The 12,927-nt window shown below is 42.9% G+C and overlaps 5 protein-coding genes across 5 annotated transcripts; 2 read left to right on the forward strand and 3 right to left on the reverse strand.

Moving 5' to 3' along the window:
• Positions 1–285: 285 nt before the first annotated feature.
• On the reverse strand, positions 286–993 carry LOC133843404 (chorion protein S15). The gene is made up of 2 exons (XM_062276925.1): positions 836–993; positions 286–767 (listed from the first exon to the last, which is right to left on the reverse strand). Exons 1-2 carry the CDS (start codon positions 845–847, stop codon positions 420–422), a joined length of 360 nt encoding a protein of 119 aa, XP_062132909.1. The 5' UTR covers positions 848–993; the 3' UTR covers positions 286–419.
• An 832-nt stretch (positions 994–1,825) lies between these two features.
• LOC133845140 (chorion protein S18) lies at positions 1,826–2,687 on the reverse strand. Its single transcript, XM_062279508.1, has 2 exons — positions 2,534–2,687; positions 1,826–2,437 (listed from the first exon to the last, which is right to left on the reverse strand). The coding sequence occupies exons 1-2, from the start codon at positions 2,546–2,548 to the stop codon at positions 1,934–1,936; spliced, it is 519 nt and encodes a 172-aa protein (XP_062135492.1). The 5' UTR covers positions 2,549–2,687; the 3' UTR covers positions 1,826–1,933.
• Positions 2,688–3,143: 456 nt separating this feature from the next.
• On the reverse strand, positions 3,144–8,229 carry LOC133845136 (erythroid differentiation-related factor 1). Its single transcript, XM_062279503.1, has 6 exons — positions 8,088–8,229; positions 5,561–8,036; positions 5,268–5,499; positions 4,902–5,213; positions 4,644–4,837; positions 3,144–4,582 (listed from the first exon to the last, which is right to left on the reverse strand). Exons 1-6 carry the CDS (start codon positions 8,106–8,108, stop codon positions 4,197–4,199), a joined length of 3,621 nt encoding a protein of 1,206 aa, XP_062135487.1. The 5' UTR covers positions 8,109–8,229; the 3' UTR covers positions 3,144–4,196.
• Positions 8,230–8,287: 58 nt separating this feature from the next.
• On the forward strand, positions 8,288–9,060 carry LOC133845139 (guided entry of tail-anchored proteins factor 1). Its single transcript, XM_062279507.1, has 2 exons — positions 8,288–8,423; positions 8,479–9,060. Exons 1-2 carry the CDS (start codon positions 8,352–8,354, stop codon positions 8,929–8,931), a joined length of 525 nt encoding a protein of 174 aa, XP_062135491.1. The 5' UTR covers positions 8,288–8,351; the 3' UTR covers positions 8,932–9,060.
• Positions 9,061–9,651: 591 nt separating this feature from the next.
• Positions 9,652–10,925, forward strand: LOC133845138 (signal recognition particle receptor subunit beta). The gene is made up of 4 exons (XM_062279506.1): positions 9,652–9,859; positions 9,933–10,242; positions 10,299–10,424; positions 10,490–10,925. Exons 1-4 carry the CDS (start codon positions 9,754–9,756, stop codon positions 10,683–10,685), a joined length of 738 nt encoding a protein of 245 aa, XP_062135490.1. The 5' UTR covers positions 9,652–9,753; the 3' UTR covers positions 10,686–10,925.
• Positions 10,926–12,927: the final 2,002 nt, after the last annotated feature.

Below are 12,927 nucleotides of genomic sequence, written 5' to 3' on the forward strand. Positions count from 1 at the left end.
ACTGTTTGCACTTTATTTAAATTTGCAGCTCAGTTGTCCTGTTTTTGAAGTCATAATATTATTATTATTCCTTTCGATTTAATCAATTTCTGCTTAACTACTAAAACCCTTTTAAACTCATCTCAACTGCTCATATCAAACGCCTTTACCCTAAACTTGTTCACAGGAACTGGTTCATTCCTGTTGCACATTGCTTCCGCTTGGCTGCGAACCAATTTAAACAGCGCGCTCAAAAGTATGCAACATTTTTTGCACCCCCAACCCAAGTAGTAGAAAAAAAGAGTGTTTGTTTTTTTGTTCAACATTTTCCACGGCGGTCAAGCGCGTTTGTTTTGCATTTTTATTTTGTCACAGCATAACTGCAGCTTCTTCATTGAGATGCTGCTCTATTGAACAAATCGATGCTCAATAGACACGCATTAGTAGCCGCCACGTCCGTAGCCACCACGTCCACCATAGCTGCCATAGCTGGGTGCGTTGTAGCCACCATCGATCTCCAGACCGAGGACAGCAACCTGATCGTAACGGCCGGGACGGACAGCGCCATTGTTAGCAGCAGCGGCGGCAGCAGCACGAGCACCCGAGTTCTTCGAGTACAGGGGCTGGCTGTGACCGCCATAGCCGCCGCCATAACCGCCACCGCGTCCGTAGGAACCCTCCTGGACGTAGGCGATCTCACCGCCATAGCCGCCACCGTATCCACCACGGGACTGGCCGTAGGGATTGGCATTGATGACAGCGAAGAGAGCGAGGGTAGCGAAAGCGATCTGTAAATTGACAAAGGTTGTAATTAGTTCTCTGTCAGGATTATTCCTTTGTAGCTAGGATTACTTACCAGGAACTTCATGTTGAATGTTTTAGTTTTGTTGGTTGTAGTAATCAATGAAACTATGATTTGTTCGTCCACACGGCGCGCTTTTATATGCAAAAATTAGACTGGATATTTACGTGACACCAATTTGAGTTAAATTATTATTTTATAATTTTGCATAGATTTCATAATTGCTATGTATTGAATTGTGTTCTGTTGTGTTGTACATAAGTGCAATATGCACTCGAAAGCGTTATAAAATCGTTGGGTAACTCGGTAACTCGATGTTTTTCGTTGGCTCTGATAATACACCCATAGCCATACCCATAGCCATTGCCATAAGCCACAAGTTTTATGCCCCAAACCCCACGATCGCCCCCTTTGCGACTCATTCGCCAGACAGACAAAAGTAAGTACGAGTACTTTGTGAGTTCTCAATGAACTCACGGACGACGTGTGCGACTTGTGTAGTCCCAATTTGTTTTTTATTTTGCATTGCACTCTATTGTTTTCCGGATTTTTAACTCGGCACATTCCTAATTCAGTATTATAGTTTATAGAGACAGTCGCTAGCTGGCAATTGACATAGCAACAACTGGACATCAAATCAGACATTGAATGTTGAAATGTGATATGCTATTAATTTCTATTGATTGGCTTGTAGTATAAATTGATTTGGCATGTATTAAGAAGTAATTTTAATGCAAAGAAAGCGATATTATATTATTATTAGTACTAAGAGTTAATTTCATTACTAATAAAGAAATATTAGTACTATTCATTTAATATTATTTTGGTTCTATAAAAGTTGTAATTAAGATCAGTTGAACCTCAACTTTCTTTTGCTACTTTTAAGCAGATTTTGCTGTTTGCTGCTTCAACATTTTCAGTCTGCACTTTTCGCGTCTTTCTTTCGCTTTTCTTAAGCATTCATAAATTCACAGCTTGCTTAACTTTTTGTCAAGTCAACTGCAGCTCAACTCGAATACCCCAAAGTAATAAAAAAATGTAATGTTTGGATTTTTGTATGATTTTTTGTTGGTTTTTATTACATCCTACGCCTTATTGGCTTAACTCGTTTAGCATTAAGCATCCTATGTGTTCACTGTTTTGTTAAGTCGCTTAATAGCCGGAGCTCTTGTAGCCGTAGCCCTCGTTCTTCTTGCCAGCAACGGCAGCAGAAGCAGCGGCAGCCGAAGCACCCTGAGCCTTCTCGGCGTAGCTCTGCTGAGGAGCATAGCTCTGACGATGACCGTAGGACTCCTCGATCACCTGACGGGGCTCGTTCCAGACCAGAGGCTTGCCAGCGTTGGGGGCAGCCAGGGAGAGCTTGGCCAGACCGATAGCCTGACGATCGACAGCGGGTGCACCATAGCCATGACCGTATCCCTGGTTGGAGGTGTAGACAGCGGAGACTGGGACCTCAATGCTGCGACCGTAGCTGTTGCCACCATATCCACGGTTGTTGTTGCCATAGCCGCCACCATAACCGCCAGCGGGCACGATAGCCTTGACAGTCAGAGCAGGCTGCACCTGGTAGGCATAACCGCCAAGTTTCGAGTGTTCGTATCCTTGACGACCGTACTCATTTGCGGAGACAGCGGCGATGGCGCAGACGAAAATGCACTAAAGATGGTGAAATGTGAAATTAGTTGATGTTGTCAAGTGATGGAGGTATGGAGGATGTCAAATGGGGTGGCAAAAGGACGCGCTGACACTTACCATGAACTTCATCATTTTGCTTTTGGGATTGGGTTAGTTTGTCTTGTGGTAGTTAACTAATGTCTGACTGGAGTGCCTCGATTTGTTTATATACTAAAAATCCAGGCAATGGCTCAGCGTTCAAAACGTAAAAAGTCACCACACAATTCGCTTACGTGACGAATATGATGCAAGTTTGAATGTAGTAGCAGACGTTTCTCTGTCTGTTCTATGTTTTGGCCCAACACAAGTTCTTTGTGTTACTTGTGGCAATCTCAAGACGTCGCCGTGCTGGAGACGTGCAGCAAGTATTGCAGTGCATACCGTTCCAACTCTCAAGAGTCAGAAACCGAATTCGGCGCAGGTCCAGATAGCAGGCGTCTGTGGCCTCTTACGACATCGTCTGAGAGTGCTCCCGCCTGATCGTCGTCATTACGCAAGCTCATCATGGCTTTGCTTCGACGATGACTCGTGCGTGCCCAGTGACCGTGTGGGAGTCACAACATTTTACGCCAATGTTTAGCGTCACTTGCCCCACTGTGGCATGAGCTTGACACAGTTTTCTGCAAGTCAAGGCATTGACTTGAACTTTCTGCTGCGTTGGTAGAATTTATATACAAAAGCAAAAAAATTACGATAAAAATTACAATAAATTTATAAACTATGCAAAATGTGCCGTACTAAGCACTTTATAATTTATTCAAATTTAATAATAATAAAATGCTTCGAAATGATTTGAAATTATTTCGCATGCGCTACACTTCATTGAAGCGGCATTTCAGTTGCATACAATAAAGTTTTTAATTGTATTTCATTGTAATGAAAATATAAAAATCTATGATTTATTTAAGTAACATTTTTGCTTAAATCAATTACACAGCTGTTGGCAACAAAAATAATTCAAATTCTTTTGCACTTAGTGATTAGATATATGTATACCATAATAAAGGAATTTCATTAGCAAAATTACGGGTTGAATAAGTTACAAGTTTTTAACTTAGGACTGAGACTGAGAATGGGTAGAAAGCAAAGCATCAGTTCCCGATTAGTCGGGCTTGTTTAACAACATATTTAACAGAACACAGAAGCTGGCCAAGATTGCAGCAAGACTCGCAAAGAGCACTCTGCTAATCTTGATGTGGGCCACGTTCGCGTGGCAGCCACGCGACTTTATAAGAGCCGCTCGCCCGCTGCCCAGCACCCAGAAAACTAATTCCCCACTGCGCTCATAAAATGCCTAGTCTTTGCTTCAAGGTAAGCTGTGTGTGTGTGTATTGATCGATAGATGTCTAATCTTGATCCTTTTTACAGATCTTGAGAGTTGCCATGCTGCTGGCTTTGGCTGCATTGCAGTTGCACGCTGCCAGCATTATCCAGGCCCAGGCTGATGAGGAGCTCTCTGGCGGTTGCCGCTGCCAACGACGAGGTTAACTAAGCAAATGAAAAGTGATTGAAAATATTGAACGAACCAAATAAATACATCAATAAACACACACAAGTCAGGTCAATGCAAATGTGTAAAATTTGAAACTGAACAACAAATTTTATAAACATTGCAAGACGACACGTACACGACAGACGAAAACTAGAGCGAGGGGGAGAGCTAGAGTGTGAGAGTGAGTGAGAGCGAGCTCAAACCATATTGTTGTTGTGTTGTTGTGATTGTTGCTGCTTGGGTAGCCAACTAGTCGCTACTTGGCTGAGCGCCGCACATGGCTTTCAGCCGGGTTAGCAGCGTGTGCAAATGGTGTGAACGCGATTGCGATGCTGTTGCCAATTGCTGTGCGCCTATGCCATGTTTCCCAGTCAAGGTTTCCATATACATGCGCTTGTACAATGCCGACAGCTGTTTCGGATCCTTGCCGGTTGTTAACAGCAATTTGATGAGCGTTTTCAATGCATTCTGCAAGCGACTCTCGTAAAGCGTCAAATGCGATTTGAATTCGTCATCGTCATCAATGTGCACGCTGTTGTTAGTATCGATGACGTGGCCAAATACAAGTTGACATTGCAAGCAAATTTCTAAAGCCAATTGCATTTGCTTTAGTTTTTGTGCCGCATGCGTTGAAACTGCCAAAAAGAGAAAAAAGAGTTAGTTAAATGATCTTAGAGTGCAAATTGATGCACTCACCTTCGGCTAGGAATTCGTGTAGTGAGATGCGCTCCAGTTGCACCACCAACAAGTCACGCACCTCCTTCAGACTCTCCAGTATCTGTGTGGCCTTCTCATAATGATATTTGCATAGTTGCAACGTTGCTTTCGGCAGCTGTGACAACTCCGAGACGCCATAGCTACGCAGCTGCGCATAGTGAAAGGAGGCAATGCTACAGAGAGTAAACGATATGAGATTAATATAGATTGCATTACATTTAAAGCGCTTTTACTTACCGCTTGTGTATCAGCCCCGAGCGAAAACTGTAGAGCACTTGCCGCGCTCCAGCATGCTCTACATCGCATAGACGCAGCGACTTTTGCAGCAGATCCAAAACTTCCTTGGATGCCTCAGCCAAACTGTTCTTATCAGCTGAGCTAAAGTCCTGCAGCTGCTTGGCCAGTGTAAACGTGGCCGTCGATAGCTCCCACTGCACCAGATCCCAGAGCTCGGCGTTAGCTTTACGCGTATCGAGGCAATCTTTGGCCTTTTCGTAGTAGTTAAAGGCCTCGTTGTAGAAGTTTTTCTGCGTCTCCAAAGCAATAGTACTAAGGCAAAAGAAAAGTTAATATCAAACAAGGATATTAATCAGTTTTGCTAACCTCTCATTGGGCATGGTGAGATGCGCACGCAAACGCATAAATCTGCCCATATTGCAGTAGAGAAATGCGAGATTAACATTGTCTTGTACAGCGGTAAAAGCCTCAATGCCACGTCGCAGGCAGTCATAAGAGTTGACAGTCAGTTTAACATATAGCGGCTCCTCGTCAGCTTTGTTTGAATCCTTCGACTCTGGGCTGCCTTCCGAGTTGCGTTTCAGCGTGCTGTATTCCTCTGCAAAGTGCAAGTAAAGTATTAATAGATTCCGTAGAAGTAGAGACTACTTTTTACTCACCTTGTGCCGAATACATATACTTCAGTCCCAGTTCGTTGCGCACATTGCCCAGGCGACGTAGCAACTCATTGCTCTCGGCGCTCTGCGCATGCTCCAGCGCCTCTTCGTAGCACTTGCAACTGTGGAGCATCACCTGTTCCACATTCTTAACAGGCGCCAAGCTCAGCAGGTCGCTGTCTTCCAGCTCCTGCTCCAGTTCAAGAGAAATGAGTCGCGATGATTCATCCAACTGCTCGTATTGCTGTCTATACTCCTCGATGGCATGCCAATGCTTGGACATTTGAAAGAAGCAATCGCCAGCACGTCCAAGCAGACAACTCTGCTGTGACACGACGTTGGCCATGTATTTGTTGAGCACCTGTTGACAGCGACAAGCCAACTCAATAGCTCTCAGAGTGCAGCCATAGCTTTGGGTCTCGTAATGATGCTCGGCGAGTGTGGCATACGTGAGGCAAGCTTTCTCCAGCAACAGCAACTTGAGGTGCACATTCCAGGAGCCAAAGTTCTGCGTATTAAACTTGGCACTCAGCTGCTGCGTTGGCTTACTGTTGCTATTCGCTGTGGTGGCCAATTCTTTGGATTTGCTGCGCTTGCTTTTGGTCTTTGTGCTGCGTTTCTTTGCTGGTTGTGCTTGGACTTCAGTTGGCACTGGCAACGCTGATGGCGGCGGCACTAGCTTCAGTTGCTCATAGGGCAGTGGTATAGCATTAAAAGGTTTTGCCATATTCGGATTCTGTTCTTCGTGAAGTATACGTTGCTTCTCCTCCTGCTTGGCATGCATTTCCGATTCCTTCAACTTCTCTTCCTGATTGCCATTAAAGTACTGCAGACACGAAATGCCAGCGCTGATATGTTGCAGAGAAATGTTGCAACGCTCCACAGTGCTGGCAACGAGCGGAGCAGGTTTCGATTGCTTGGCATTGGATTTAAAATCACGCAACGCATCGCAAATGTGACGCACAGCAACGTTTGCCTTGCCACCGCTTTCAGCCGCACTTTGATAGTACTCATAGTTCTCTTCCTCTTCGTCTTGATCTTCCTCGTCATCTTCGTCATCGTCATCATCGTCGTATAGCGATTGCGATTCGTTGAACTTGGGCGCCTTGGGATCAATGCCAGCGGGCACATGTAAATCGGATAGAATGTAATGCGATGAGCTGACAATTTGCGGATATTGCTCCTTCGGCAGCAGCTTGATGCAGTTGTCCAGCAGCGCACGTATGTTGCCCGCCGTTTTGGGACTAATGTGTTCCAGCGTATTCTTCATGTTGCGTGCCACCGAATACAGCAACATGCCCACAGGCACCGTGAAAGGATTGATCTCCTGTTGTTGCTGCTTTTCCGACTGTTCACCGCCTTTGTTTTGGCTCTGACACAAAGTGGTCAAATCATACAGCTTGACCACATCATCGTTGCGTCCCTTGAACAGCCAATAAGTATGCCCCGCCTTGGTGGCATTAGCTTTAAGGAACGCCAAGATATTCTGGGCCACATTGCGCACCACTTGCGGGGAGAATTGTGAATTCTCCAAGTAGGGCAAATCCTCAGTCTTAATGATCTCATATTTCTGCACAATGCCATCGAGATGATAGCACATCACCACCTCGGGCACATTGCACATCAGATTGTCGAGCCAATAATCGATGCCAGTCAGCACATTGATGGGCTGAGCAGCATCTCGTAGTCGCAAACTGATGCAGGGTCTGTTGGGACCACCAAAGATTGGCATATCGGTGCCAATAAGCATGCGTATGTCCTCGAATGTCCACACCACATTGCGATTGAAGGCGTGACTCGACTTCGGATCGGGCACATTCTCCTCGATTTTAGGCTCCGGCAACACAGGTCCAATGATGGGCAAACTTGCACGACGATTTGTTAGCTGTGTGGGAGCATTAAGCTCATTGTCCACGTCACCTGTTTGTTTTAAGCTGTGATAGAGGAATTTCGACAGCAAGTTCTTGGTTTGCAGCGCCTCACGAGAACGTTCTTTCAAGCTGAAATTATGCTGCTCATTGCCATAGGCCATAATGTGTTCCAGGATGAAGGTTCGTAACCATTTCCAATCATCATCCGCCTTGCGCAACAAATACTTTTGTATATCGAACTCGTCCAGCAACAGCGTGTTACCCACTTTGTGTACCACCATGCTGATTGCACTCTTGGCACTATAAGGCAGTTTTAGTAGCTGTTTAATGTTCTCAGCATCTGACACCACGTCCACTTCACCCACGCAATCGGGAAACATTTGTCCCAGGCGAAAGCTCGCGAAACCCGCATTCTGATACAGCGCTTGATGCAGTCCATGACTGCTGTGCGAGGTGGTCAGCCAATTGAGTGGTGGCAGATTGAGATTTGTGTTGCATTCGAGGCGCTTAAAGTGCGCTGGCACCTGGACAGGCGACAACTTAATGATGGCCTGACTTTTGACAGCCTCGTCGAGCTGATGCGGCCCAATGCTGCGACAAGGTTCGATCTGTAATTGAAACACTTAGAACAATTCCCATTTTACTTTTAATTTACGCACCTCTTGATTGCTATCTTCCATTGCAGTGTTTAATCATTTCACGTCACAGCAACAAAACAAAATTTGTTCACGAATATTCCAGGCGTTTTTTTTTTGTTATGCCGGCAATCAGCTGTTGCTGTTACTGCTATTGCCATCCCTGGTGTTAGCTGTACAGGGTTGCCCCATCGACACAAAACACACACGCAGCTGTCAGCTGTTTTACTACGTTCAACTACTTTTTTTGTTGTGGCTCTATTTTATTTTACTAACACAAAACGCAGAATGCAATTGTTTATACTGATAGGGCTGATGTGCCTGATCAACACGCTCCTGCCAGACTTTATCAGAAACTACGTAAGTGCAAGAAAAATGAAGTCGATACCTCTCTACATGTGCCTTTCAATTGTAGCTCAAAATATCACGCTTTTGGAAAAGTACAACAAATGCTGCTGCACAGATGCAACAAGAACTGGACGCGGCACGAGAGGAATTGGACAATGTGCACAGTGCCCAGCATTCTGGGGAATATGCCAGGAAAATAAAAACAATGCGTGCTGAGCGCAAAGTTGCTGACGTTGAGGCTAAAATACAAATGTCCAAAAAAATGGAAGTGCTGAAGCAATCGAGCATCGATACAGTGGCCTACTATGCATCGAAAGTGCTCTTCTCGCTTATTGTGGTCATTGTGTGCGCTCGCAATCGCAATTCGGCAGTTATGATCTTCGATGATAGTTTTAATTTGGCGCCGCTGGGCGGTTTGCTAAGCTTTCCCACTGGCATTTACAACGCCATTTCCGTGCCCGCTTGGGCGTTTTCGTGCAATTTCACCTTTAGTTTACTGTACGGCCTGGTAAAAAAGTAAATATTTCATGTATATGTTTAAATGTAAATGTTAAAGCGCTCGATATACTTATGTAGTTTGCTTAGCTCTTCACAACCACCATTTTAATACCAAATACATAAACCACAAATGTATTTTCACACAAATCAAGTGAATGTGCAGTGATTCTTATTTTATAATAGATGGGAAAAGGGGCATGATTCATTTTCATATACAAATACTCAAAACAAAGTCGAAATAACCAACAAACAAGAAAATTGCTGTTATGGCCACATTTGGGGCTGAAACAGCTGTTTTTTGTTTACATTTGGTTTGGCAAGAAATTGAAAATTAATAGTGGGCAATATAAGACAGCTAAACTAAATTTGAATATTTTTCTATTTATTCAAAAATCTCCGAATTCACTTTAGACCACACAAATCAACTTTGCTCCTAGAACCATCGGTCAAATTTGGATTTACTCGTGTTTTGATTATGTTATCAGCTGTTTTCACTTTATCCAGGGCTACATTAAAGCTGCTTTACTGGACCTGCTAACTTGATCATAAATAAAATTTATATATAGTTTCTACTAAAAAATTAAATATTAGAAATATTGGTTTATTTTTCTAAGCCAAGTATTTTGTAATGGTAAGAACAAATTCAATTCCTTTATTTGATGGTGAATTTGTTTAGAATTCAGTGTAAACAAACTGGCCCTTGGTATATTTTGCTACATTAACTAGTATATTTCGAACTTTTAAAGTTGCGGCCACGCTGCATATCCAGTCGAAATTTAGTTTTTTTTATTTAGACGCGGAAAAACTGCACTTTCCCTAAACTTGCACGTTTCTGCTATATAAAATGGATAAATTAAATGAAAAGACGCGTGAAAGAACGCCCGTGAAGCTGGGCGAAGTCAACTTTACACCCATATTGATAGCCCTGTTGGTGGGTTTCATTATTGTCGGTAAGTAGTAGTCGACGACGCCGCCACGTCGATGCACACACAACAACATTTGATCATTTTCCTTGACATGCAGCAATCTTTGTGATCTTGCGGCGACGCTCGGCGGGTAGACGTGACTTCCTACTGACCGGCCTCAGTGAGGCGGGCAAGAGTGCCATATTCATGCAACTGGTGCATGGCAAGTTCCCTGAGACCTTCACATCCATCAAGGAGAACGTGGGTGAATATTACTCCGGTCAGCAGGCTGCCACCAGACTGGTGGACATTCCTGGTCATTATCGGGTGCGCGACAAGTGCTTTGAACTGCACAAACGCAACGCCAAAGGAATTGTCTTTGTGGTGGACTCAGTGTCTGTGCAAAAGGATATTCGTGATGTGGCAGAGTAAGTAGAGGACATGTAGAATATTAATCTAACTAAACGCCGCGATTATCTTGCAGCTTTTTGTACACCATACTGTCGGACAGCGCCACACAGCCGTGCTCTGTGTTAATATTGTGCAACAAACAGGATCAAACGACGGCCAAGAGCTCTCAGGTTATTAAGACACTGTTGGAAAAGGAACTGTAAGTCACATAAAACATCTTCTGATTAATCGCATTTAATAAATGTGTGCCTCTCTTTTTAATAGCCACACAGTACGCGACACACGGAGTCGCAAGTTGCAGTCTGTGGGCGACGATGAGGTTAACAAACCTATTGTGCTGGGCAAACCAGGACGTGACTTTGAGTTCGCGCACATTTCACAACAAGTGCAATTCGTCGAGAGCTCGGCTAAGGATAATCAATTGAAGCAGCTCACTCAGTGGATCGATCGATTGTTGTAAACGCTGGACGACTGATTAATCACCACTAAACAATTGATATTTATAAGCACTCGCTTCTTATGCACATTTTGTTTGCTTTTTACAAAACACAAGATTGTTAGATCCTCTTTCGAATTGCTCCCTTCCCATTCTTCCCGGTAAATCTATATTTAGGTTTATATTGCATTTTTTATAATTACAAAATCTTATTTTTTATATAGGATTAACGAAACGAAATAAAAGTTTTTTAAATGTTGACAATTGACATAAGTGGAACAAACAACATCGTTCATCAATTGGAAAGTATTGTTTATTGGACAATTTTAATTACCTCGTAATTTAAAGTACATACAGAAATGTAGAGTATCGTGCAAGTAGTGCAGCTTATTTTTGGGTGCAAAGCATTGCCTCATTTTGGCTCAGCTGATTCTGAACTAAATTGTCGAATTTATGCGCATTTCAATATGCTTAAAATAATTATTCAAACATGTGGGTCAAGAACTGCTTGATACACTGCTTGCTTGCGAGGTAATTATCTAGCACAGCCAAAAAGTATGCAATAAAAATAATATCAGACAATACAAGAAGAAAATTTAAACTTGAGCCAAGCAGGGGAAATGAACATCTTAAAGAATAAAAATCAAAATTAGATGATTAATGCATGCTTAGTGCTTCGCTTGAAAAACGATAGAATGGTCAATTCCAGCAAAAAGCGAGCAACCAACTGGCCCAGAAACTTATTAGCCAATGACCAAATGTTTGGCGCATGCGCAAGCTTTCAAACCTTTTTCGCGATTTGAAACCTTTTGAGGGAGCATTAGCAGCAGGCGCCGCAGCCGTAGCAGCAGCAGCAGCAGCTGTTGATAGCTCAACTGACTGACTGATGGCCTCAAAACCAAAGCGAGATCCATCGATCAGGCGACCGGCCAAAGATCAAACAGCCGCCATCCATAAAAATCAATGAGCTCGAGCTGACTAGATAGAATTTCTAGGCTGGCTGAATTTCTAAGAATTTTGTTAGCTTTCAAGATTTGCCGAAATCAAGCCAAACGGCCAAAACGGATCACGGGAAGTGAAGCTCAGAAGGACGGATGTGTTGGCTCTCTTAATACTTGCTGTTGTAGTGGTGGCAGCTGCCATCGCAAATGTGGCAGGCAGCAACGTTGGTGGGCAACTTCATTGATGGCTTCAAGCTCACAATTTCGAGGAAAAGCGCGAGGACTGCGCTAAGCGATCAATAAGCTGTGCCCTTCCAAGAGATTTGGTTTCTTTGTCCAACCTTTTGGCTTTCGATTGTTTTGGCCACGATTTTGTAAAGTACCTAATATCAAATCGTTTTCTTTTTAAGTTGCGAATAGTTTTATTTATTGTTATAGTTATCATTCTACAATTTTTAAGCTGCAAATTGTGTTATCTATTGTTATAGTTATCATTTTTTTTATTTTTGTGGCAAATCTAAAAATTAATTTTGTAGAAAGACATCTTTAATTCCTACCAGAATTTTGAGTTATTAATTTATTACTACAAATTTTATATCTGTACATTAAAACTTTATAAAATTGTATTGTTGACTTTGATTAAATTTCAATGTAGTTTTTATCAGTCGTCTTCTCTTGTTTATTTTTTTTTATCAAATATCTTTAATTAAGCAGCTAATCGTGTTGTCTATCGATATAACAAAGCTTATTCAATTTTGAATAAAACAAATATCATCAATGTTGACTGATTTATAATAATTTTCATTTAAATGAATAAAACAGCTCGCCTTAAAGTTCACTTATGTTTTTTATCATACTTCTTCTAACCAAATTTGTTGCTTTTCTGTTGCTGTATAAATCATTCATTTTTGGAAACGAATTTTTAAACTATTTAAAGCAGAATTCTAGTAACCATTAGACTGATTTTCAAATGATTTCCCTCTATAAGAACCCTTCCCCTTAATTCACCTTTATAACCCCACGCTGTTGCCAAGTGTCCAGTTTCAACACCCAGCTAAACGATCGCTTCCTGAGTTCAGTTCCATTTGCTGCCATTTGTGTTGCCCCTCAAACAGCTGCCTCCATCCAATCCGTGCTGCAGTCGCCGTGATTCGGTGTCATGTGCATTGGAGCACGTGCTACGCTCCAGCCAAGAAGCATAAAAAAAAGTGCAGCCAGACTTTGTACTTTTTACAGCTGCAGACGACGATGTCGTCGTCGCTGACAATGCGTTCCATATGTTTGAGACACGCTTTAGCCAAGCGGAAGAGCGACGTCTCCGTCTC

Source organism: Drosophila sulfurigaster, chromosome 3 (assembly GCF_023558435.1).
Source record: "Drosophila sulfurigaster albostrigata strain 15112-1811.04 chromosome 3, ASM2355843v2, whole genome shotgun sequence".
NCBI lineage: Eukaryota > Metazoa > Arthropoda > Insecta > Diptera > Drosophilidae > Drosophila > Drosophila sulfurigaster.